A 27,744-nucleotide genomic window follows, 5' to 3' on the forward strand; every position below is an offset into this window, starting at 1 on the left:
TCCAAATGGCCACGTTGGGCCACCAGGCACTGCAGGGGGTGGGAGGCGGAGTGCCTTGGGGCAGTCACCCGACCCAGACGGGAAGGACTGGCATCCAGAGGCCCCGGATTCCCGGAGAGCCAGGGCCAGAGCAAGGGTGAGTTTCAAAAGCACTTCCTGCACGGTGTTGGTTCCTGCCCCGGACGAGCCCTGCATCCTTTCCAAAGGCAAAAAGAAAGCGCCTCAAGACCGTACCTTTCTAACCAAGTGGTAGTGGTAGGATTGGGGGTAGTCTGAAAGCAGCGACTTCAGGATGCGGTTCCGTCAGGAAGCTCGGAAGGTTTGTTAGCTGTAGTACCAGGGGGTGGGGGCCAAGAGAGGAAGACGCTTTGAAGGAAAACCCCAAACACCGTATGTGTCAGGCAGCCCTTCGGCTGAACGTTGGACTGCTTTCATTTCGCAGCAGGCGACCCCCGCGGGTACCACCTGTGCTTCCCACCCGGAGCTGGGGGAAGAGGGGGCGGCCCCGGCGCCCCCCTCCACGCAACGCACACATGCACACCAACTAATGATTTCGGAAGCTGCACGTCCAGAAAGGCGAGCTAGCTCCCTGCAGGCCAGGCCGAGATTGCAGCGCAGAGGAAGCTGCACGAAGCAGTCGCCTAAGCTCCTCCTCCTCCTCCTCCTCCCCACCCCCGGCCGGTGCGGCCGGGACTACCTGGCCGCGCGGCGGGCGCAGCGCGCAGTCCCGGGAGCCGTGCGGCGGCAGCCACGTCCCAGCGCGGAGCACCGCCCCCCGCCCCTCGGAGCGCACAGCCCACTCCCAGCAACCTGCCGCGCCGCGCCCGCGCGGGCCCGCCCCCCGCCTGCGGACTAGCCCGCGCCCCGGCGGCCCGCCCGTCAGTCCGTGGTCCGGGGCCGCGCTCGGCGGGCCGCGCTCACGCAGTTGGCGCTGGCGGCCCTACGCTAGCGGCGCAGCGCCCGCTCGTCCGCCCGCCCCCTGCGCTCTGCCCGCCTCCTCCCTCCCTCGCAGGGGCCGAGCGAATGTAGCCCGCGAGAGAAAATGGCGGCGGCGGCGGGGAATCGCGCCTCGTCGTCGGGATTCCCAGGCTCCGGGGCGGCGAGCCCCGAGGCGGGCGGCAGCGGAGGGACCCCGAAGGCGAGCAGCGCGCCCGCGGCTGCCGCGGGGCTCCTGCGGGACGCGGGCAGCGGAGGCCGCGAGCGGGCGGACTGGCGGCGGCGGCAGTTGCGCAAAGTGCGGAGTGTGGAGCTGGACCAGCTGCCGGAGCCGCCGCTCTTCCTCGCCGCCTCGCCGCCGTCCTCCTCCTCCACGTCCCCGTCGCCGGAGCCCGCCGACGCGGCGGCGGCGGGCGGGAGCGGCTTCCAGCCGCCGGCGGGGCCGCCGCCCCACGGAGCCACGAGCCGCGGCGGCGCCCACCCTGCCGAGCCGGCCGGCGCTGCGGACAGCGGCGCCCCGAACGCCGCGGGGGCCGAGCCCGCGGAGAAGCGGGCGCCCGCCGCCGAGCCGTCTGCTGCAGCGGCCGCCACCGGGTGAGGAGCGCGGCCGGGGGCGCCGAGGGCACTTTGGAAGTGGGCGGAGGCCAATGAATGAAGTGCGGGCGCCGCGCACAGCGTCCTGGGGCTGCGTGCTGGCCGGGATCCGAGCCTCTGGGCACCCCCGGAGACGTGCACCCGGCGCCCCGGGCCGAGAGGTGCCGCGGAGTTTGTTATTGTTGGGGGGCCTGTGACAGGCGTGCCCACCGCGCGGCGGGACCCTTGGCGAAAGGCTGTGGGGGGCCCCGGCTGCCTCCACGGGGCTCTGGGCTTCGGGAGTCCCCGCGGTGCCTGCGCGCGACACCGCTGCGCTGCCCTCGGGGAAACTCGGGGCCGGACGGAGGGGGCGCCCCCCGGACGGGCGTCTAGAGGGGCGGGGTGGGTGCGGAGACCCGGGCAGAGGGCCGCAAAGAGCGACGACGGAGGTCCCTGCGGCCGTGACAGGCCGAGCCCCGCGCCCCGCCTGCAGCTCAGCCCCGAGGCAGGTACTGGGGGCCGCGCACGCCGGGCAGCGCGCCCCGAGCTCCGGCCGCGGCAACGCCTGTCAACGCGGCGAGGGGGCCCTTTTGGAATCTGGGGTTTTCTGGTGGCGTCGCCCCCGCCCCCGCCCCCGCCCCGGGCTTCCGAGAGTACGTGGGAATGCGAACGGCGAGACTTGAGAGACTTGGGTTTGGAGTTTGAATTGGGGCTTTGAAGTCGTGCGAGCGCCAGGACCGGATGTGTGAGCCGTTCCGTTGGGGAGCGGTGGAGCCGGCGCTCGCTAGGCGCCCGGGCGCGGTGCGGGGCGCGAGGTGCGGTGCTCCGCGCGGGGCAGCTGCGCCCGCCGCCCCGGATTCCAGGGCCCCGAGTGCGGGCGCCCGCGGGCGGCGCCCAGGGGACCTGGCTTGCTTAGGAAGTAAGACGCGTGGAACGCGACTCAGACGAGAGATCCAGGTCCTGACCTTTACCTTTTCTTTTTTGCAACTGGAACTTTTATGTAAAAAAAAATTCACGTAGGTGGGACAGGCATGATCTTTGTTGTGGTTTTAATATGACTCCTGTATGCAAAGCGCACAAAGTCTTCAGGGTTGCTCAAAATGTGTTCCGGCCAGTTAGTCTCCTTGGCCCTGTAGCTTCCTGACCCTTGTGTCCAGGTTTGTATTCCTTGTGAGACGAATTTGACAGCGGAAATCTTGGTTTTGCCTAATTCTCTGGGGTAATTTGGTGAGATTATTTGCTTAAAGCTACAGTGCGTTTATTACTTGCAAGACGACTCCTCCACGACCCCAAGTAAAATTTTAAACTAAAAAAAAAAATAGTGTTCTACCACAGCAATATTGAAATAAATGTAGATTGTGACCGTGGTAGTTTTGGGGTTTGTTGGGTGTTTCGGGGGTTTTTTGGGGTAATTTGTACATCTAACTTAGTGTTACAAGAGTTTGCTGCTCTGAGTTTCCTGTTTCTATGTAGATTGGACTAAAGCTTAACTGGAAAAAAAAATGTTTGAAAGGAAACTCTAGTCCAACTCTACATAAAAATTTTAGACCCAAAGGTGAGAAATTATGTTTAGCTGTCTTTATGATACATACCTTTGGGTACAGTAAGTGTCAACCTTCCGATCCTCTTTTTAAGCTGTGAATGTGGCATTGAGAAGCCAGCGCTCTAAAACTAAGCAGAGTTGCTTGGTGTGATTGCCTGACACTAAAGTGGAAGCAAACAGAATGAAGGACAGAGTAACATGCTCAACTTTTGTTTTATAACCTGGGTTTCTTTCCTTCCTTATTTAAGGGGTGGATTTTAAATTGCATGGTATGTGATGCAGTGGGCTAATCGGCATAATCAATTATTTTAAGAAATGAATTTTCATTATCCAGAATGCTTTTTATTTTACTCATTCTAAATATAATAAAAATATTTCATTTAGAGTAAAATGTTGATTCCCTTTTCTTTTAAAATACACTGCCACACACACCCCACACCCTGCCTTCCTTCTCAATTAGGTTTAAAAATCACTTCAATCTCTTGGTTGAAACACTGATTATAAGCAGTTGAATAAAATCAATCTCAATTGAACTTTATATCTCACAAACACAGGTAATTTAATACTTTTAGGAGAAAAAGTCTACCAGTGAGACTGAATTATCTTTATGGTAGAGTAGGAATAGTCTTGAGACCCCTTCTCTCTAAAGACCACGTTTAGTTGTTAATTTTTTTAAAGAATTGTGTGATCTTGATATGAGAAATTCCTTCAACTTCTGTTCTTGACTGTAGAACTTGAAAGTGTGGCAAGTACACTTGTGAGGTATAAATTATAAAAGTAATACTAATTTTAAAAACTGAAGATTTCAAATCTGGCCCACTTCTTCAGTTTCACAGTTGAAATCAGTGGAACTTTTGTTGCCTGCAAGTGGCGCCCGAGGGTTTTTCACTTTTCTTTATAAGTAGTACAGAATTAAGAGAGTGTTTTTCCTATTGACTGTCTTTGAAGAAAAATTACAGTGTTGCTCTTCATTGAACAGGCTATTGTGAGTTTAGTAGATATAATTACCCTAACCTATTTTGGTAACTTAAAAAGGCCAAACCATCAATTTGCTGGCCCCACGAAAGAACAAGATATGCTGTACTTGTTAATGTTAGTTGTGTTTAAAACTGAAGTTATTACACAGCCTGCTTTTATAACCTCATACCCCTCAGCTTTCCTTTCCTCTCAGAAGCTGCTAGGCTAAAAATACAATTCCTAGTGACCTTTTACCAACGGAGGTCTCGGGACATCACCTAAAAATAGGGTTTTTCAGAATTAAGTTGATATTTTAAAATAAATGAAGTGGTTACATAAATTAGTCTCACATGAACTTAAAAGTTTTATAGGTATGAATTGTCTCCAGGTCTTACTTTAAATCAAGTAAGAAACCAAATATATTCTTCAAAGATTAACTTGATTAAATATAATTCTGAAAGAGAAATGTCAGTTGGAATTGTTGCCAACTTTTGTTTTCGTTCCATATCTGGTTTTGGCAAGGGTGACTGGTTAACCAACATTCCTTAATACGTGACTCCCAGTACATTATAACGACGCCATTTTGTTACATACCCCCCAAAATGAGGAAGTTGCCCTGTTCCTTGATACTCTTTCATGTCTTCTATATCAAACATAATATATTGCACTTTTTGGAAATCCTCACTGACATGCAGGTTTGAAGATTCCAAAACAGGGAGGGAAAGGAGTGTTCTTTTGCTTTCAACACGAGCAAGGGAACCAGCTGCAGCTTGCCTGGGCTGTGCCTGCTGATCGGTTCTTGACACTGGCTGTGTGCATTCCGAGGAAGATAGGACAGGATGGCAAGTCAATGGGATTACCCAGAGGGAAAGAGCTCTGCGGCCGAAAGCACACTTGAATTCTGCAGCCCAGTATCAGTGGTCAAGCTCTCTGCTGCTAAGCCAAAGGGCTGGTGCTTTGAACTCACTATCTCTGCAGGAGAAAAACGTAGCAATCTGCCGCCATAAAGGTACAGTTTAGGAACCCTATGGGGCAGCTCTGTGTTCTCTAGGATCACTGAGTCAGAATTGACTAGATGGCAGCTGGTCAGTTTCTTGGGTTGGGGAAAATTTCTGGACAAAAGGAATAGAAAAATTTGCCGTGGAAATGAAATAGTCTCTCGAGGCTACTTAAGAACTGCAGCATAATGTACCTCTCACCTTAGAATGCTTTGCTTGTATCAGATACACGGAGTACATTCCTTAGATTTGGTCATTTCTCTCAGCCCTGGCCTCTTTCATATCTTAAGTCAAAAGTCAAAACCACCTTAAAAGGTAAATGTGTTGAAGGAAGGTATGAGGAAATTTATATGTGAACTTTAAAAAAATTTATGGAAAACAAATGAAAAGATAATGAGATTTTTCTACAAACTTTTTGAAGTCCCTTCACAGTTTTAGCAATAAGTTTCAAATTGTTTTCATTTAAGAGATATGTTTTTTAATATAAGTACCAACGAAATAGTAGAATTACTCATTGTAAAGCAGTGGGATTATTCAGGTGTGCTTTTCATATTGCAAAAATAGGAGAGGCTTTTGATTGTGTCTTCACGTGTGTTCCTCGAGCATACAGTTATGCTTAGGTGTTCTTTATAAAGTTAGCTCCATTGCCACCTGTGCGCCAGGCATGTCATGTACGTCAGCTCTTGTAATCATACTGCGGCACTCCGGGAAAGAGGCTGTAACTGCTGTTTTGTGCGGGAAGAAACTCAGCTGAGATTCTAAAGTCTTATCCAACTGCATGGCAGAGCTGGAGTCCCAAGCCAAGTCCATCTGAGCCCACGGCTCATTCTTTGTACTACTCTCAGTTGCCTCTATTTCTGTGTTCATATTAATTGATAGTTTTAAGGAGGAAGTTGTTTCTCAGGAGTCAAATAGCTCTCTCCTTTACTTCACTGCCAGTATACTTGCTACATGCAAATGCTGAGGCCCAGAAACCTTACCGAGCAGTTAGGGTCACAAATGAGGGTTGCTAGTGGTTTATATGCTGATGACTGGGAATTAACTGGAAGGCAGTGGATTGGATTTTTATTTGCTTAATTCTATAATACACGATTTTCTGTAACACAGGGGTGCTATAATTTGATCACCCCATCAAGTTAGATTCGGAATCTCTGTGGGGTAGTGGTTGTTTTTTTCCCCTCACATATATGAGTGCATGTTTATTAGAAGTTTAAGTGATTTAAAGGATATATAGCACATGATTTAAAGTTGCAGTTTTTTAAATGCATTTATTTAGCAATGTGGGGCTGCTAACCACAAAGTCAGCAGTTCAAAGCCACCAGCTGCTCTGAGGAGAAAGAGGAGGTTTTTACTCCCATAAAGAGATACAGCCTTGGAAACTCACTGTGGCTCAGAATCAACTTAGTGGCAGTGAGTTTTGAGATCATGTTAGAGAAAAAGGTAAAGGGTGAATTAGTTTGGAGTGTTTCTTAGATTTTTAGATATATGCCATGTTGAATCACATGAGAGAAAAAATAACAGGTAATAACATCACTCTGTTGATGAGCTCCACCTTTTTGTTTTGTCTTTTTTTAAGATTTCATATGAATCTCTACAAGTTGGTGGGCTAGGTGATAAGGCGGACAATCATCAAAACCCATTCTCTGTGCTTGGCGGTAGGTTAGTGTGCACATGTTTCATGATGTGAGCACGTTTAAGTGTTGTAAGAAAGAAGGTTGCAGAGAAGCAGTGTAGACTGGATGCTCAAAGTTCATCTCCAACATAGGGTCTCAAACTTATGTGGCCTACAGCCCCTTTTTCAGAGGGGGGGAAATCACTCAGTACCCTTAGTAAGTGTAATGCAGGACAAAGTGTCGATAGCCGCTACTGCAGCCCCACTCGGGCTGTCCCAGCAGCACCCAGGGCGCTTTCACCCACTTTGGGGAAACAGTGATCTACTGCGTCCCATCCGCTCTTAACCTGCCACAGTAAATGCGTGGGTGCCTTCCCAGCCTTGTGAGGACTTAATTGGCCTTCTTGGCTGGTGGTTTGGAGTGGGGGGCTTGGTCTACCTTCTGCTTGCACCTTTGGCTGTCAGTGTCCGGCTCCTTTGTCTCTGGGTTAGGTAGGGGAGGTTTCGGGTCACAGAATCCTAGTGAGAGAGGAGCTTTCACACACAGCCTGCAGTGGTAAGAGGAATATGTACACTACTGCAAGTTCAGGTGTGGGTTGTTGGGTTTTTTCTCCTCTCCCTTATAAGAAAATTCAAGTGGAGGTATAGGTGTGGGGAGCAAGAAATGGAATTATCTGCCAGTATGGATTGTAAAAGTCAATCTTTACTATTAGCAACTGCAACTCTGCTAAAAAAATAGCATAGGGAAATGTAAAATATGCTCTAGGCTGTAAAATGATCAAGCAGGTACCCTTGTCTTCATTTATTCTCTGCATGTCACAGTTGATGTCGGTGTGCCTGGTGTGGAAGGCAGTTGTGCGAGTGAATGAGGCGTCTGGGACACCCTGTTAGCTAGCTGGATTGAGTAAAGTGAGATGCTTCTTAGAGTACACTTCCATCACCTGGAAATTATTCATGGGACAAACAGACGTCTCTTAAAGCAGGAGTTAAGTCCCCGGAGCCACACTGTGGTGCAGTTTATGCAGTCCACTAGAAAAATTCATCACATGAAATTCAACATGATGCTGATGCGTGCGTGTGGACTGAGGACAGGGTGGACTGAATGGTGGGTTGACACTTTACCCTTGCCAAGTAGACAGTCATTACCTTTCTTTATTGGTAAAATAACTATTTAACTGATGTGTAACAAATAAGTTTCATACTGGTCTTACAGCATTTTGATGTTAAATATCAGTTGTTAAAAGATTAGGAGCTAATTTAGCTCCTAGGTTAGTGTCTGGTGCCCATGAGTATTGGGACTCTCATGAATACAAGGATGAGTTAATTTTTCTAAAGTGGTTATTTTTAGATTTGGGTGTCTGAAGATTGCAGTGACTTAATCAGGTGCAATCTTATCGAGGTTCAGCATAAGACAAGCTTTGAGACCACTTCCTGGATTTGGGAACAAGCAGTTGACAATATTGGCCACTGTTATATAATGTGAAACAGTAATTAGCTTATGCTTAGTAACTGGATGTGGGTTACAAAATAATTGTAGCCCTTTCAAACTGTCAAATAATGAGAAAACAGAGTTCCTGGCCTGTGAAAAGTCTGGTTATGTGGGTTGGTGGGAAACCCTTGAATGGGAGAACAAAGCCCTCTCTTGGGCTCAGGCCTTCTCTTATTCTATCTCCAGCATCCCCACTTCTGTTTTATTCGTGCCCTTAGATCAGTTATCAGCCATTAACCAAGGATTCCAGAGGCTACGTTTCCTTAGCCTTACTCTCTCCTAAACTCGTTATTAAATCTTACATAAAACTTCCACTCGGTTATCTAAAGCCACATTCACTACCTTCTGCTCTAAACACTGTCATTCTCTTAACATGTTACCATCTGCATCGGAAATAGCACTATACCGTACTCTGTCCTTGATACGTCCCACCTCCTCACGTTCGGTCCATCATCAAAACAACTTTCAAATGCTTTCCATTTATATAATGGCGGATATTCTTTACAGAGTCCCTGACTGGTCTGGTCCCTGCCTGCCTGGTTCATCTCCAATCACTCTGGCCCTTGTCTGTAGGATGGCTGCCTTTCAGTTCCTCAAACTGCTCGCCACAGTTTCCTCAAACTCCTGCCACAGCCAGTGCATACAGCACACTCCCTCTGCCAAGAAGCACACCCCTGCCACCCCCAAGTTAACCCCTCAGATCGTAGTCTGCCCATGCTTCCCCTAGCGCCCCAGCCTAGGCAGGTGCAGATTGTTGGCTTCAGTGGCCCAGTGTGTTGCTGGGTGTCACTGCTGTGGTCTACATTGAAGTGTTCTCATTTGAGGAAACTTGTCTTCCGTGTAAGAGTTGAGTGAGTAAGGCCCATGGCTGGGCAGGGACCAAGCACCCAGCGAAATGCTGGGCACAGAGTGGGTCCTCGGTAAATGTAGGCTGACTAGAAGAACACTACGGGGAATAACGGCCCGGCACGTTTGTGCTAGTGCAGTCACCTGCTGTCCCCTTTGGTCAGACACAGTCTCGGGTCCACTTGGGAGGGGGCTAAGCAGCAAAACTCTGGACTATTGATACATCAGATTTGTAGGTTTCTGATAAACTCATAGGGACGTTTAGGGACCTCCAGGAAAAAGGCAGCTTAATGTGGAATAGAGGAAATTGTTACTTTAAACTGATAATGTGTTATAGGTAGGACAAGTTTAGTATCTGTATGTAATTCCTTTTCAGCTACTAGGAAGTTGAAAACATATGTTTCTGGATAAATATATACATGATTGTCATGCATTAATATTGTTCCTTCCATTTTTTTTTTTACTTTTTCATGATGATTTTTAAGCTTAAGATGTTACTTTTAGGCTTCTTGTTCACTCCTCAATTTGAGATAATTTGGAGTTCACATTTGCTTTAAAAGATTTGCTAGGCAAACACAAGGCAAGACTTCAGGAGCCAGGAACCCATATCACAGGACACATTTCAAAGCCACCCGTGGAAACCGACCCAGCAGCCTCCCTTATCTAGAACATGATTTAGCACTAAGAAGGAGGCATTGAAGGCTCTGCTCAGCCAGCAGACTTGTAACAAAATCAGTCCTTTGAAGTTCCTTGATTTTACACCTCAGAAGTGTTCCATGGGCATTTGCTCAGGATTCCTTGACTTGATGAAAGACATTGTTCTTGCAACCTTGCCTCTTTGGGGCCCCTAACTTGTAGCAATTAAAAGCAGCCCATTAGAAGGGAGACCGGTGGGAGGCCTACAAGAGGCAGGTTCCAGGTCCAGGGGCTGCCTGAGGGAATGGAATGTTGCCATGGGGGAGGGTTGGGGGGGAGGGAGCATCTGTCTGTTGGGTAGATTAGTTCCACATACCTAGGTAATCCCTAAACTTGGAGATTTATTAAATTACAGCACTGTTCAATGTTACAGCACTGTTCAATTGAGTTTGATTAAGATTATAATTAATTTTACTTTATAATGGAAACTGGCTCATTAAAACATTGCCACGCCTCTATATAGTCAATGAATTGAAGTTAAAAAAACCTTTTATTTTAGGCAAATTCACATCCAAAAAAAAAATAGTTGCAGGAATATTTTAACCCTTTAAAGTGGTCAGCCTCTAAATCAGCAGTTCTCAATTTGTGTGTTGAGACACCTTTGGGGGTCTAACGACCCTTTCACAGGGGTCACCCGATTCATAACAGTAGCAAAATGACAGTGATGAAGTAGCAACGAAAATAATTTTATGGCTGAGGGGGGGTCACCACACCATGAGGAACTGTATTAAAGCGTCGGGGCATTAGGAAGGTTGAGAACCACAGCTTTAAATTATCTGTATAATGTAGTCACAGAGTACTGGTTAGATGGAGGTGTACTTCAGAGTTACATATAGTTGGATGCTGTGCATTAGAACTTATTAATGAGCTGTATGGAAAAATACATTTGCTATCTTTGTTGACCAGAGTCATTTTACATCCAAAAACTTCTTACAGGCAGTAACAAAACCCTTTCCAAGCTACTGATGTGTCCCCACCTTTCTGCTGGTTAGACTGTGAGTAGAGAGACGAACGCCAGACTGGGAGTCCGTGAGCTCCAGCTTTGTAAAACTGATCATGTTAGTACTTCAGCGTTTTTTGTGTATGTATCTAAGTAAGTACCTTTTCTAGAAGGTTCTAACAATAGTTGGCTGCTTATGAAAATAATCGAATGTCTAATGTTCTAACACATGTACCTGTATGTGAAAGAGCTAGTTCAGTGTCCTTTTCTTCCTTCAGAAGTAGTTTTGTCAAATACTTTTATTGTTTAATTTCTGGATTTTTCTTGGTACCCTTAAATCACAGGTTCCCAAATTTGCTTGACTGCCCAGCCTGTTTTCCGGGGTAGAAAGTTACTCAGCCCCACCTACCACCCACCACAACTAAAAACTTTTGTACTGTAGTGCATAATCCAGGATAAAGTATAAGTATCTGATTTTGCACACACACAGGCCCGTTGTTCCAGCACCTTCAGGGCATGGTAGTGCCCACTTAGGAAAATATTGCCTTAAATTCTCCTTAGTAGAAAAACATTATTTTCACTGAACCTTAGATTTTAGGAAGACATGACAAATTAATATAAATATTCCTTTAAAAGTTTTAATCTGATGTTATCTTGTATTTTTGTAAATATGTTTCAGTTATTGCTGTGCTCTAATACCGTAGGCTGTTATACTGTAATATGACAGGATCCTTGTGATAGGTCAGAGATCCAGAATCTACAGAGGTTAAACTTTAGTAGGAAAATGATTAGGGAGTCCACTTGAAAGTAACAGAAAAATTTATTTAAAACAGTAGATCTGTAGTTTGATAAAAGTTTTAACATTACTGTATTGTGCATAAACTATAACTCACTGCCATCACATTGATTCTGACTCATGGCAACCCTACAGGGCAAGTTAGAACTACCCCTGTAGGTATCTGAGGTTGTTCCTCTTTACAGGAATAGAAAGCTCCATCTTTCCCTTAATATTGTACATACTGCTGTTGAATTTGACTTTTTTTCATGTGCCTTGTTATCTTAAGAATAGACAGAGGGGTGTGGGTGGGGATGGGGATGGGGTGGAAAAAAAAAAGAATAGACAGAGATTTATCTTTTCAGTTAACGTAGTATTTCATGTGTCATAGACATTCATAGATGTCTCACTAATGAACTCTTTTTTCCTGTCTTAGTTGTTTGTTGTTAGTGTTGTTGAGTTGGCCCCCCGCTCAGAGACCCTATGTACAATAATAGAAGGACACACCGCCTCTGTCATGCACCATCCTCCCAATGGTTTTCATGCTGCCACCACTGTGTCATTCCATCTTGTTGAAGGCCTTCCTCTTTGTCACTGCCCTCACTCTACCAAGCATGATGTCCTTCTCCAGGGACTGGCCTCTTCGGAGTATGTTCAAAGTATGAGAGACAAAGTCTCACCATCCTTTGTTCTCGGGAGCATTCTGGTTGTACTTCTTCCAAGATAGCTGTGTTTGTTCTTTGGGCAGTCCTTGATACTTCCAATATTCTTTGCCAACATGATAATTCAAGTGCCTTTTTATAGACATTTATATGGTCTCATTTCTGTTGTCATATTAAACTTCAGTGATTAATCACCCTTGTATATGCATTTCATATAATACATTCAGTTCCTTAGTTTAAATGTTCACAAGTGGAATTGCTGAGTCAAAGAACATACGTGTTTGCAATTTTTATCTTACAGCCCAATTGCCCCCAAAATATGCCAGTTTACATTTACTTTAGCATATGTACCTCTTCCTGCCAACATTGGATGCCGTTACGCTTTCGTTTCTGCAAGTCCAGTAGATCGGTTTTGTAGTTTTTAGTGTCCGTGTATATCTTATTATGCTTAAAATTTCGTATTTTGTGTGTACATCTTTCTTTTGTGTACACCCAGTGATTCATCTTTTTCTTACTGATTTGCCAGTGCTTTTGTATCTTAAGAAGGAATTCTGGTGGTGCTGTCAGGTGAACGTTGGAGTGCTGCCCGGTCGGTGGTTCAAGCCCCTGGCTGTCCCATGGGAGGAAGCTGGACTGTCTGCTCCATAAAGAGTGGCAACGCCGAGGAACCCCAGGAGGAGTTACAGTTAGGAGTCAGAATTGACTCAACAGTGGTGGGTTTTGTTCTTGTGCGATCCAATATTAGCTCTGGTATTTGTTGCAAATTATTTTCTCCCCATTTGTTGTAGGTCTTTGATTATCGTATTTATCCATTGCAAACTCAGACTCGTGACCATCGAGTCAATTCTGACTCATGGTGGGTGACACTGTGAGATAGGGTAGCACTGCCCCTGTACGTTTGTGAGGCTGCAACTGTTTACGGGGAGCAGAAAGCCCCATCTTTCTCCTGTGGAGCTGCCTAGTTTTGTACTGCAGACCTTTTGGATCGCAGCCCAATGAGTAACTACTACGCCACCAGGGTTCCTCTTTTTTCATTGCATTTTAATTTTTTAATTAAGCTTAATTTTTTTTATTTGCAAATTTTTTCATTTGATAACCATTGTGTTCAGGTCCTATAGAAAGAGCCCATGGTGTGTGGGTTGCAACCTCTTGGGAGTAGAACAACCCTTTCACAGGGGTCACCTAAGACCATCGGAAAACACCTATTTCCGACGGTCTTAGGAACCGAGACACTGCTCCTCTATCTGTCTCCATGTGAGTCCGCCCACATACAAGTACCTGACGTGATGACATCATCGCGCCAAATACAGATAGATGTATGTGACAGGATCAGTACCATAGTGCGCTTAATGCAGACCAGTCACACGTGTTGAAAGCAGCTAATCTGTTAAAAGCAGCTACTCTGTTGAAAGCAGCTACTTTGCTGAAAGCAGCAGTATTGGAGCTAAAAGAACACTTAATGAATTATAATTACTGGGTAAATGTAAAATCATGTACTGTAAAATCATCAACTACTGCAAAAAATATCTGTGCCTTGGGAACTTAATCTGGATGTTGATTGGTCTTTTTATATTCAGCTGTGGTTATGTTCAATTTTTAACAATGAAAATACATCCTGCATATCAAGGTATTTATATTACGATTCTTAACAGTAGCAAAATTACAGTTATGAAGTAGCAATGAAAATACTTTTATGCTTGGGGGTCACCACCTCATGAGGAAGTGTATTTAAGCGTCACGGTATTAGGAAGGTTGAGAACCACTGTTCTAGATACTGATCTAAAGGCATAAGGAGCCCAAAGTGGCCAGGGAGCATTCTCAGCTGCCAGTTCAGTGGAATCAGTGCTGTACAGGGCTTCTGAGACTAAATATTTTATGGGATCGGGTAGCCTCATCTTTCTTTCATGGAGCACCTGGTAGGTTTGATCAGCTGACCTTGCAGGTACAGGTTTTCTATATACTAACATTTTAATTTGGAAGGTCACAAATATATTTCTTTGTTTCTAATCTTTTTCTAGCTCTTAAGTTCTAAATATATAAATAACCTATTTTAAGTTCTGTTCCAAGGTTATAAGAAAGCATGCCGTTGACTAGTGAGGAGAGTACATCAGAAGATTATCAGCTACATCTTTGCTGGCTTGCCTTTACTTTGGTGTCTAAAATGTCTTGGCCTCTCAGTGCCAGAACCCTGCATCCAGCTGCACCAGAACCAGTTCCTCCAGGCGGGGCAGCTCTGTTCTCTCAGGCACTGCAGACACCACGTGGCCAAACCAATTCTCTGCCTTCCCCAGCCTCCTACTCAGATCTGCGCAGATAAAGGTGTCCAGGCTCCCTAATTGCTGTGCTCTTGCTTCTCTGGCATTCTCACCCCGCACTGCATGTCAGTCGCCAGTCTAGTTGCCAGTTTCTGATCTGCTTAAAATCCACCTACATCTCTCCACTCCCACGACAGCTACCCAGGGTCAGGCCGCTGGGACTCTTCCCAGTTCTTGTGAAGCCTCCCTGCTCGCCAACTTCCTGCTTTGGGTTTTGTCCTCTTCCCTTTTCCTACATTGTATCAGGATGCATTCTTAAAATGCAGGTCTGATCTGGAGACAGCCTTCCATGAGACCAGTTCACTTTCTCCATCTCCTGGCCCTGGGGTCCAGCCAGTTAGCCACTTGCTCCAGTGAGTTACTTAACTCTCTGGAACCTGCATTTCCACCAGTTTGTCTGAAACGGGTAAGGGGTGGGGGTGACGTGGTGATGGTGGTGGTGATTAGGTAACAAAGCACTGTGCTTGACTCAGTCAATATCAGTGCTGTCTCGGACTATTCAGGAGGTCTGCTGTCAGAAAAGCTAAAAACACTCAGCTGCTAACTGAAGGTCAATGGTTCTAACCCACCCGCTCGCTGCCCCCTGGGAACATTGCTTCTGTCTGCCCTGCCCTATAGTGTTGCTGTGAGTCGGAATTGCCTCCATGGTACACAGCAGCAGCACTGTCGCAGTAACTTAAGATCTCCTGCTTTCAGTGTAGCCATAGGACTGGAATTTAGAAAACCTGCTTGTAGGCAATTGGGCATTCCCTTACAGAAGGGTCTCAGGGAGGAGATGAACCAGTCAGGGTGTGATGCAGCAACGTTGAAACATACAACTTTCCTCTAGTTCCTAAATGCTTCTCCCCCTCCCCACTATCATGATCCCAATTCTACCTTATAAATCTGGCTAGACCAGAGGATGTACACTGGTACAGATAGGAACTGGAAACACAGGGAATCCAGGGTGGATGATCCCTTCAGGACCAGTGGTGAGAGTGGCGATACTGAGAGGGTAGAGGGAGGGTGGGGTGGAAAGGGGGAACTGATTAAAAGGATCTACATCTAACCTCCTTCCTGGGGGGACAGACAACACAAAAGGGGTGAAGGGAGATGTTGGACAGTGCAAGATATGACAAAATAATAATTTATAAATTATCAAGGATTCATGAGAAAGGGGTAGCAGGCAGGGAGGAGAAAAATGAGGACCTGATGCCAAGACGGAGATCATATCTTTAAAATGACATTAGGTATGAGAACGTTTTCAAGTTTATAAGTATATGATTGGATATTATTTTACAAAATGTTATTAAGAGAGGAGCAGGATGTTTGTTAGCAATTATGTATTTTGAGAGGAGTTTTTCAATTAATTTCAATCTAATTTTGGTTCATTTTATTGTAAAAAGCTTCTCTGTTCCCATCTTGTATTAGAGACATTCCTGGAGGATAACCTCTAATGAGCAGTCTTTGGACATTGTCCTCTGCTATGAAAACCTTCCTCTGAATAGGGATCATTTGTGCTCCTTTTTTTTGCTTTTTAACTTTGGAAATGCTTTGCTCCTGATACTTAGTTCCATTGTTTCCTATGATATTTCATATTTAATTATATTTTGGGAGTTCTTTACACACAACTTGAACACAGCTGACAATTGCTCAAAAGTGTGAGTTTCACTATTAATACTTCTTTTAATTGGGTAATTTGGGGCTCAAGTTCTGGAAAACAATGACCTTCATTGATTTCATAGTTGTAATTGTATCCATTTGAAACACATTCACTATTGCTGTTCTTCATATACAGAATTAAGGCTGTTCATAATCTATTACTGCAGTAGTGGTTACGCTTTGTCTTCAGTTTCCGTAGGAAGAAACTGAAATCGGCCTCCTTCGGTCAAAACACATGAAGTTTCCTAGCTCTTGCTGTGGTGGTGTTATTCGGATAGACTACTTGGGGGGCACTTCATACACAAAACATGGTGGTGGATGCGTGGTTAGCAGTTCAAATCTACAGACTGCTCCTTGGGAGAAAGACGGCACTTCCTGCTCCCCTCGGTGGTTTGCAGCCTGGGAATCCAGGCAGGGTTGTTGTTGAGTCAGAATGGGCTTGACGGCAGTGAAGTTTGCATCTGCACGCTTTTCAGGACAGGCAAAATCCTTTCAAATCCTTGGTCTTGGACCTGTTAGCACTGCCCTCCAGCATATCGCGGCTGATTGTGATCATCAGGTTTTGTCACCAACACATAAGGCAGTAGATTGTCATCTGTGCGATGCACGCTTAAATCTTCCTACAGCTTTCTAAGTGGAGAAGAGATCATTTCCTCCAGCTGCCTGAAGATTTGCTGGGAGAGTTTTAAAGAGTGCCGAAGACACAGGAGAATAAAGCTTTCCCACGTAGGGCTCAGGTCCCTAAAGGCAGTTTTGACAACTCCGGAAAAGGTTTTGCTTACTAACTTTGTCATCTCCCTCTTACTTCCTAGGCCAAGTTTTGGTGAAATGATACAGACCCATTAATGTCTGAAGTCAGCTTATCTCTGAATTCAGCCACTTGCCAAAGAAATGTGCTCAGAATTACGTTGTGTAATATAATGTTCTTGTTGAAGATTCCCCCAAACACTGAGTGTCACTGATTTGAATTGCTAAAAGTAAATTAGCAGGCATTTGTGTTCCAAGTGGAGAATACGGTTAATCACAATGCACCAGAATGAAATGTTTTTACCAAGTCCGTTTGTGTTCCTTCCTTTCTTTGCTCTCTCTTCCAAGCACGCAGGAGGGGCTTCACGGGTTTTGTAGAAACATTCCATTATCTGTTAATTCCATTTTTCCATGAACCTTTTGAATCCCTCAAACACATCTACCACCCCATCCCCCACCTCGCCCCACCCCGACAGGCCTTGATGTAAAGTACTACCTTTTCACGGCTTGCTGCCTTCACTGAGGCATGCTGCCGCCCTGTCTGAGCTTGGGTGAGCTGCTCTAACTGACTCCCGTGCTGTTGCAGGAGTCAGTGTGCTGGCACCTGTTAACCCCCAGTTCCTCAATGCTTTTTTTTTTAGTTTCATTTTTACAGACTCTTTATTGAATTTTAATAGAGTTTGCCTTTGCAAGCAAATCTTGCGATCTACCTTATCCTCTATAGTACCCATACTGGACCTTTATTCTGTTCCCTGGTGTAGAGGCTGGTGGTTCTGATTGCCAGCTTCTCAGCCAGCAGCTGAGAGCTTAGCCACTCACTCACTGCCTGTACTACACTTTCATTCTTGGAGCTAATGTCCTTTGCTCATCCGATCAGGTTACCTCTGCCCCAACTACATCATTTCGTATGTATTCAGAGCATACATAACTAAACCCAGAGTTTAAAACACCATCACTAAAAGTTAGTCTCAAAATGTAGTGTTGTTAGTTACTGATTTTTTTATTACCTTATCTAGAATTGACTTTAAAATACATAGATATATAACTATATATATATACACACAATATATATATATATATATATACATACATATACACACCCTCTATGGGAAACCAAGCTGTGGTATTCTCTATTGTGTCATATATACGTGAAAGTTGGACATTGAATAAGGAAGACTGTAGAAAAATATATATTTAAATTGTACTGGAGAAGAGTATTCAAGGTATCATAGACTGCTAAAAGGACAAACAGACCTCTTTGGAAGAAGTAAGGCCAAGAGTGCTCTTCAGAGGCAAGATGGCAAGATCTTATCGTACATACTTTGAACATAGTGTCAGGAGAGACTGTCCCCTGGAGAAGGACACCATGTTTAGCAAAGTTGGAGGAGTGGCGGAAAAGAGGAAGGCCCTCAACAAGATGGATGGATTGACACAGCGGCTGCATCAGTGGCTTGTCAGGCATGGGAACAATTATGAGGATGGTGCGGACCGTGCAGTGTTTTCGTTCTGCTGTGCATAGGGTTGTCGTGGGTCAGAGCTGATTGGATGGCACCTAACAACAGCATGGGGACCCTAGTGCGCAGTGGTTTCTGTATTGGTCCGCTAACCAGAAGGTCAGGAGTGCGAAACCAGCAGCCACTTTGGCTTTCTGCTCTCACAGAGTTACAGTCTGGGAAACCCACAGGGGTAGGTCTACCCTGTTCCGTGAAGGCTGATATGAGTCAGCAGTGAGTTGTTCTGCTTTGGTTTGGATGGGAGATTGCCTGCCCTGATACAGCTTTAGCACTTAGGCTTTGTGAGAAGTCTCTGCTCAAGTAATATCTTTAAACTGTTAGTCTTTCTCATATTTTAGCCTCATATGCCAATCTTTAGAAATCCTGCCTTGTTTAATCTATTAGTCATTAAAATATCATTTTGACATTATAGCTTTCTTCTACAACTATTTTACCCATAAATAAAAAATGGGTTTAAATTGTATTTGTGTCAGTATTTGTGGGGTTCAGAGAGGGTGGTCACTGTGGAAACATGATGGTATCACTGATTTAAGACCTGGAAAAATTGAGAGTTGCCTGGACTGTGGAGGGACCAGACTTGGTGCGGTGGCTTCCACATCCTGCTGCTTGGCTCAGTCACTATTTTGGAGGCTCTGAACTGTGGGAAGTAGAAGCACCCCTGATCTCCTGGACCCTAGGCAGAAACAAATTGGCTCCGGGCTGCAGCAGAATCAAGGCAGAATCCCCAGCACTGATTGTTGAAGTATATCCTCTAAGAATTGTTTATCCTGCATAAGACTTCCCCTAAATGATGTTCACTTGCTAAAGCCTAGAAGCAGACAGTGATCCGGGGAGTGCAGTAGAGAGCAGACGTATTGGGGGGGATGAGGGGTGCAACAAGGGAACTGTAAAACCTAGTCAGGCACTTTGTTTTCAAAGAAGCTAGATTCTGACAGAGTCCCTTGGTGGTGCAAATGACTAAGTGCTCAAATGCTAGTTGGAAGACTAGCATTTGTTCTCACCCCAGGTGCCTCAGGAGATGGCAGGCTGCTTCTGAAAGGCCACAGCCTGGGGAACCTCGTGGAGCAGCTCTGCTCTGCACCCAGAAGCGCACTGTGAGTCAGAATCCACCCCATGGCAACCTCCAGCAGGTGCCAAGAGGGGGCAGGGGGATTGCAAAAGACCAAGACCCAAGTTTTCCTAACCCCAGATTAGGAGCATAATGTTTTCCCAGTTCATTTTATAACTGTTTAGGCAGTCCTAATAGTTGAGTATTTAAACTGCCATTTCAAAAAGTTGATAGCATGTTAACTTCTGCACGTATTAACTAATTCAGATTCATTGATTATAATTCTTCTCAAACTCTAACCTTTACACCAAAAACTAAACCCTTTCGAACATTCTGGACTAGTTCAAGATACCCATGATTACTTATGTAGGACTAATAAAAAAATTCAGAAACAAATGACTTCGGAGAATTCTTTGACCTTTTAAAAGTCAGAGTGCCCTACATTATGGGGAGGTGAGACAATACAAATAATCTTTTAGAAAACAAAACTATCCTGGTATAAATTTCTGGTTCCGTTTCCTGTTTAAATTTTTCCAGTTAAAAAAATTTAAAACCTAATCAAATTGCAACTCAAGCTCAAGAGATTGTGGCATTCCTTATGGACATAGTCGACGTAGCTAGTGGACAGAGACTGCCAGGTGTCTTTAGTTTGAAGATATTTACCCCTGTTCTGACTGATTGTTGTGGTGGATTAAAATGCGTTAGCATCTGAGTTAGGATTTTCAGACCTGTGCCCAGTACTCATACCTACATTGATGAAAGTTGCTTTTTAAGCTTTTGAGTTTGAAGGTTCTCATTTGTGAAATAAGAATGACACCTCACCTACTCCTAGAATTTGAGAAAATCAAATGAGATGATAATTAAGAACATGCTTTTAAAGGGGTACATATAAAATACTAAGATTACGGTCACAGCATTTTAGAATGATGAAGGACCACATCCTAACTGGATTAAGTGGAGAAAGCAGGCCTTAGAGAGGTTTCGCCGTTGCTGGAAGGTCCCCGGGGCAATGCCCGATCTGAAATGTCTCGAGTGGACAGTGGGGACTGGGTCCTCTGAGGGCTGGCATGGTGTTCTGGCATTCTTCTGCCCTGGTATTAGCTGAAATAGCCATGACCGTCACCATTGAGCAAGCACTTTCTCCATGCTTGGTCCACATACTGCCATTTAAACTGTCCACTGTCTTGGTGAAGTCAGCAGGAGCCAGCCCTCATGCTGTAGTGGGTCCCTCTACTAACCTGACGGTCGAAACCACCAGCCAGTGTGTGGGAAAAGAATGAGGATTTCTACTGCTCTAGCAACCCACAGAGGCAGTTCTACCCTGTGTCGTAGAGTTGCTATGGGTCAGAACTCTCTTGACACTGAGTTTGGGTTTGGTCAAGTGCTATTGTGTTCCCAAATGAGAACTCCGAGACTCAAGAAGCAAAGTAACTCTACAAGGCCGCAAGCAGTGCATCTTAGGTGGAAAAACCTGCATGTGAACCCAGACAGTTTGACTCATAGCCTTTATAATAGTCTTTTATACATGCTTTTGTATTTTTTTAATTAAGAGATGTGTTTGAATTCAAGTATAATTGTTTACTATAGGCATACCTCATTTTATGGCACTTCACAAATACTGACACACATACACACACACACACACACACACACACGAAGGCTTGTAGCAACTTTGCATTGGCCGAGTCTGTCAGTGCCAGTTTACTAATAGTGTGTGCTCAATTTGTGCCTCTTTCACATTTTGCTACTCACAATAGTTCACGTTATCTCATAATGCTGCTGCATATGCAGTAGACTACCTTATAGTATAAATATAACTCTTATATTCACTGGGAAACAACAAAAATCATGTGATTTGCTTTATAGCAATATCTGCTTCATTGCAATGCTTGGGAATCAAACCTGCTGTATATCTGAGCTTTCCGTTCCTGTCTTCCATGCTTTTTGTTGTGGCTTTTACTTGTTCTCCCTCACTTCATATAAGATGAAGTAAAAAAATCACTTTTAGAGATGTCTTTTTCAGTGATCTGTTTAGATTGTCCACAGATTCATGGATCCTTCTTGTCATTATGTGATTAAAAAAAATAATATTAGGTGCTGAAGATTATTTAAGTTAAAATAAATAAATCGATAAATAAATCAGTAGCATTAGGTATGTTGTGAACATCAGTAACTTTGGGCGTTGGTGTGTGTGCTGGAGCTCCTAGCTCCGGTACAGTTAGCTCTCCTTACGGCACACACGTTGGCCAGCAGGTGGGGAGGCACGCATGATGGACACTGCATTCACAGGGTGCTCTCACCTGTCACCCTGTTGGACCAGTCTCATCCTGTGCTACACCTGGGAGTGTACTCAGCTCAGGTGGCGTGACCAGCCACGTGAAGTTGTGTGAGGTAGAGTGACATCCTGACCCTCTGCTAGGCCGGACACACACTCCCTTCTCTACCGTTCCTCTGCTCACATGTGTCAGAGTGCATGTCCTGAAGAAGCTGGGTACTCAGGAAGTTTGAAACCTTAATCTCTGTACAACTGTATATCACTACTAGAGCTTAGACATGTATCTTTTTAAATCATTTTATTGGGGGCTCGTACAGCTTCTATCACAATCCATATGTACAATCCATGTGTCAAGTACATTTGTACATATGTTGCCATCATCAGTTTTAAAACATTTTCTTTTTGCTAAAAGTATCTTTAAATAATCTAGTTTTCATTTCCAGTCATTTTACATTCAGGTTCAAATCAGACTCCAGTTGGTATGTTTTCATTGCTGGTAATGCCTATTTACTAATCTGTGTATTATATTGATATCTAAGACCAGGGGTCAATATAAAGTTATACTAAATGGATTCAGATTGATTTATTCTCCTGTAATACGGGGATATATGTTAAGTGCTTGCCCTTCAAGTGTAGAACCTTTCATTCTGTGGTCAGCAGAGATAGTAACTAAAAAAGCTTAATGTTCCTGAAAGAAGTCTCTGAAGAGTCTTCCTGACCCTAAGCTTCCCCTACAAAGGCGAATATCTTTGAATTTACATTGGAGAAAGATCGCTCAGGTAAAACCATGATCTTCATCAACCAGAAAACCACCAAACTCACTGCCATTGAGCTGATTCCAACTCCCGGCAGCCCGAGAAAACAAGGTAGAACTATCTCTGGGTTTCTGAGAGTGTTACTTCACTGGAGTGGAAAACCCTATCTTGCTGACTGGTGGTTTCAAGCCGTTGACCTTACAGTTAATTGTTTCTTTTCTTTATTTTTTTTAAATCTCACATTCCATTATTTTGTGTTCTTTAACAAAAATGTGTTTTATGTAGTGCTGTAAACTTTAGGTCGGTGCTACTTACGGGAACTTACTCCATTACTTCAAGTCAGCTTCCTGATAAACTTGCTTTGTGTGTTTTAGGTGTTTACTGCTGAGTCATCTCTAGATAAAAGCTAAAGGGTAGAGAGAAGGAAGATATTTTGATTCATATATTCTCTAGCTAGTTGTTGGTTACTTATATAGCTCATTTTATGAGGAACTCTTAAAGAAAATGCCAGGGTGATTCCAAATTCCACCTGGAGTTGACAGCCTTAGTGGAAGTACTGGATTAGAAGACAGCTTGAGTAGCTCCCAGGAGAGAGATGAAGACAGAGACATTGCAGATCAGGATACGCAGACTATCCAGGAAGACTTTCCTAAGGAGATGATGGTCAGCAATAGTAGATTCAAATGCACCATGCATTAGCAACTGTCTCTCAGGGCTTTCCCGTGGATCTGGGAGGAGGGTCATTGAACTTTGGTGGGAAAGTGAGGGGGGAGAGAGGTGAAGCCAGAGGATTTGCAAAATATGTGTGTGGGGAGTTTGTTTAGTTGGTTTTTGTTTTAAGACCAAAAGAGTAAAGATTGCTTTAGAATGAGGAAGATGAGCAGAGAGAGGCAGCGGTGCTGTTACCCACTGTGAAGTAGAGAACAGGCTCTTGTGAAACAAACATCCGCTTCTCAAGACAGCTACTCGTAAGACACTCTGTGATGGAAAGTCAGAGGTTTGAAATACGTGAGCAGGAGTTTTCTTGTTCAAGTTGTGGCAACTAATGGTCTCACAAAGTTATTCTCTCAGTGAGTTCATTCAGAATTGACCACATGCCACATGGTATTCTAAGCACTAGAAATACCAGTAGTGTAAAAAAAATCTCTCAAAGATTCAGTCTAATGAAAACACAGCTCTAAGTATGCCCAGAATGCATCGCAGGGTCCACCTGCATTTTTCCCTCCATATTTTGTCTTGGGTATTATGGGAACATTTATTTTAAGGCTCTATTTCCTGTCCAACATACTCAGAGAATCCATTTCTGTCCGAGACCACTGGGTGTCCCCTGCATTCCTGCACCTTCTTCCTAATGGCCCCTTTGGGTTAGTTAACTCATAGAAATTCTGTCGTTACATGTGCCTTACCAATGTCCAGTCTGACAGCGGTGTTGAGCCACAGACCTGGTGAGGCAATCCAAAAGTACTTTCTTGGTAATGACGAAATGTCAGCGCTTCAGGTGATCAGTTGTTGTTGGGTTTCCTTGAGTCAGTCCTGACTCCGAGCAGCCCAGGTGACAGTTGTCTTGGCTGTGAACTGTACAGGAGCGAAGTGCCAGGCCTTTCTCCTGGAGTCACGGATGGGTTCTAAGCACTGGTCTTGCACTTAGCAGCTGAGTGTTTAACCATTGTCCCTCCAGGACTTCTTAGAGATAGGACGGATTCTTTGCAATTGTACGGTCCCTTGTAACTGCCTCAGGTAGGGAGTGACTTACTACTTGCATATGACTAATTTCTGTGGCATTGGTAAATTATTTCCCCTAACTTTTGAAGTTTTGTCAAGTCTAGTACACATGAACATAATGTGTTAGAAAACATTGTGGAGAACAGATGCTCTAGTTTGGAAGAGGAAGAGAGTGGAACACATCGTGGCCCACCAAATGCTGAGGACAGTATTCCCGCTCAGAGCAACCAAAGCACAGAGAACCTTAGGGCCAGCCCCACAACAAGACTCGATGTCTCTCACTGACCCATAGTGCTATGGGAGACAACACTGGAGACACAGTGTGGGAATTGCACTTGAGCTGACCCCACCACACTCAAGCGAACACTAAGGGTGTGCAACAAAACAGCAATGGGAACAGAGCAATGAAGTCCCCAGGGAAATACCAAAAATAGATGTTGCGCCCAGGGCGTGGCACCCCATTAGACTCCACTAGAAAACACTCCTAAAGGTCAACAAACATACCTTGAACTATTTACAGGCTTTTCTTTTTTGTGTGTCATTGGTTTTATTGTTTGGTTTTGCTGTCTTATTTTTATGTGCCCATTATTATCTCTGCACATCTGTCTAGATCAGATAGGCGGGATAAACAATCTGGAGGAGAAAACATGAGGACCGATAGGGGAAGGAAGTGAATGTTAAACCCAGGGGCAAGGGAACAAGTGATCTAAAATTGATGGCAAGGAGGGGTGTAGGAGGACTGGTAGGGCTTGATCAAGAGCAGTGTAACCCAGAGGAATTACTGAAACCCAAATGAAGGCTGAACATGATAGTGGGACAAGAGGAAAGTAAAAGGAAATAGAGGAAGGAACTAGGAGATGACATTTATAGAGGTCATAATATAGACCTGTACGTATATTTATATATAATGACGATGGGGAAATCTATGTGTATATATTTATAGGTTTAGTATTAAGGTAGCAGATGGACGTTGGCCTCCACTCAAGTACTCCCTCAATGCAAGAACACTTTGTTCTGTTAAACTGGCATTCCATGATACTCACCTTCCCGACATGGTTACTGAAGACAAATGGGTGCATAAGCAAATGTAAAGAAAGCTGATGGTGCCCGGCTATCAAAAGCTATAACGTCTGTGGTCTTAAAGGCTTGAAGATACACAAGCGACCATCTAGCTGAGAAGTAACAAAGCCCACACAGAAGAAGCGCACCAGCCTGTGTGATCACAAGGTGCCGATAGGATCAGGCATCACAGAACAAAAAAATCATTGTGAGTGAGGGGGAGTGTCAAGTAGAAACACAAAGCCCATCTGTAGGCAACTGGGCATACCCTAACAGAAGGGTGGTGAGGAGGAGACAAGCCAGTTAGTGTGTAGTATAGCATTGGTGAAACATACAACTTTCCTCTAGTTCTTTAATGCTCCCTCCCCTACACACACTATCATGACCCCAATTCTACCTTAAAAATCCGGCTAGACCAGAGGATGTACTCTGGTACAGATAGGAACTGGAAACACAGGGAATCCAGGACAGACAAATCCTACTGGACCAATAATGAGACTAGAGATACCAGGACAGTAAGGGGAAGTGGGGGAAGAAAGGTAGAACCAATCACAATAATCTACATATAACCCCCTCCCTGGGGAATGGACAATAGAAAAGTGGATGAAGGGAGACATTGAACAGTGTACAACATGGAAAAAAAATAATAATTTATAAATTATCAAGGATTCGGGGGGGTGGGATGAGCTGATACCAAGGGCTCAAGTAGAAAGAAAATGTTTTGAGAATGATGAGGGCAACAAATGTACAAATGTGCTTGACACGATGGATGGATGGATGGATGGTGAGTTGTAGGAGCCCTCAATAAAATGATTTATGGAAAAGAAAAGTTTGGCCCTCCACTTATTAAACTACCATCCTAGGAACACTTACTTTGGACAATGAACAAGATTGATTAGCTCTCAAGTCTCAGTCTTGAATTTTCTACTTCATCATGTTAAGCAGCATGGAGGCCATAACTGAGCTCCTCTGGCTCAGAGAAGAGAATCCAACTCCACACCAGCCCAAGGCCTGATGCCACAAGGCATCCTTTACCATATTCTGACACCAACTGTTCCTCCCAAGACAGGCTACTTTTACTGGGTAGCCCCTTTCCATGACAATACCCAAGATTGGGGGTTGAGGGTGGTATTAGCAAAGTTAACACCTACCACAAGTCAGAATCCGTGAACAGTTAGGATATAACCCTGGTTCACATCAGCACCTCTCCTCAGCCAAATCACCGCAGGTCCTCAGCCACTTAATTACAGTCTCTTTGACTCTGCCTCCATGAGCCAAGAAACCCGCCCACTGTGTTGCCTCAGTCTCATGGTCTTCATGGCCTGGCCTCAGCTCCACTACTTCCAACAGAGATCTCAAACACGCTCCATTGGTGTCTCTTATTCCAATGGTTCTGGAACTCGTTTTCCTGAGATGACTCTTAAATACCAAGAATGGCTTTAATGGAAGTATGGATTTTGTCTTTCAGCAGACTCTACCCCGGCAGAAACCAAGGGTGGTCACTAGGTTCAGACCCACTATTTTAGTAAGGTGGACTCAGACAGAATATGTTATCTCTTAACCCTGTCCACTGGCATAATAGAGAACTCCCGCTAAAAGAGGGCATAGGGACAAGAATTTACAGTACTCCACAAAAGGAATTATGGCTAGAAGGGCCACAAGTAATTGATTCTGTCCAGGCTCTAGTGCTGTGCCTTCCCCAAGGTCAACCTCGTGGCTGACCCCTCAGCTCGTCTGCTTCCAGGTTGCTTTTGTAATAGGATGCTATCCTATTGCTGCTTTTCCCTCCAAGGCATAAAAGAAACCTTTCCCCAAGGCTTTTTGTTCCTACTGGAAAATCAACAGGCATTAACAAAATTTTTGACATGGGAAAGTTTGTTTTATAAAATGTAAATGAGGCTGACCTCATGGCCCTTAGAACACCTAAGACCGGTGTTGTGAGTTGTCTCTCTGAGATGGTCATGGGAACTTCGTGGGATACATGGTGTCCCCCAAATCGTCAATGAGACTTGTTTACATCTTGGAAACTCAGGATGCTCAGTGTCCTGCCGGCTGTGGGGTGGCTCTCAGGTGGAAGGAAATACAAGGATGAGACTTTGCTCTCAAATAAAATGCCACCCAGGAGGAATGGTCAGTTCGTTCATTCATTTAGCACATATTCATGGGGTGGTTGGCTTTCTGGTAGTGTGTTTTGAAGTGTACACTAGGGTAAAGTATAAGACTTTTTGCCTTATAGTTAAAACAAGGGGGCTTCCTTAACTAAGTTACAGCTTTTGCTAGATTGAAAAGAAACGAGAATATTTCTGAAGAACTCTAGCATTCTCTTGGAATGAGGAAGAAGTGAATGATGCAGACTATATTTGGGACAGGATGTTGGCGTGAATGTGCCTTCCCTCTGAAGATGACATCTTTAATGTTAATATCAGCCCACGGAAAAGCCCATTTTTAAGGAAAGAGTGCCACCTACTGAGTGAAGGGCCTTTTGTTTGTGAATTTCCTGCATTTCATTATGGATTTGTGCTGCACAGTTTCTATTTGGATTTCTAGTTTCTCCAACACTGTGAAGCTTGTGGTTACCTCGCCAGGATAGCTTAGGCTAGACAGTGAAAAAGAAACTATGCCTAAGTGCTTGCTGATCCCA

At 44.8% G+C, this 27,744-nt stretch overlaps 1 protein-coding gene across 1 annotated transcript in view; it reads left to right on the forward strand.

The window, feature by feature from the left end:
* Positions 1 to 998: 998 nt before the first annotated feature.
* MAP3K1 (mitogen-activated protein kinase kinase kinase 1) overlaps positions 999 to 27,744 on the forward strand; it is an 82,275-nt gene continuing 55,529 nt past the window's right edge. The window contains exon 1 of the mRNA XM_075541048.1: positions 999 to 1,530. Within this exon, the coding sequence (XP_075397163.1) occupies positions 1,043 to 1,530 (488 nt within the window). The 5' untranslated portion in view covers positions 999 to 1,042. The remainder of the gene's footprint in view (positions 1,531 to 27,744) is intronic.

The sequence above is a fragment of the Tenrec ecaudatus genome, chromosome 2, assembly GCF_050624435.1.
Source record: "Tenrec ecaudatus isolate mTenEca1 chromosome 2, mTenEca1.hap1, whole genome shotgun sequence".
Taxonomy (NCBI): domain Eukaryota; kingdom Metazoa; phylum Chordata; class Mammalia; order Afrosoricida; family Tenrecidae; genus Tenrec; species Tenrec ecaudatus.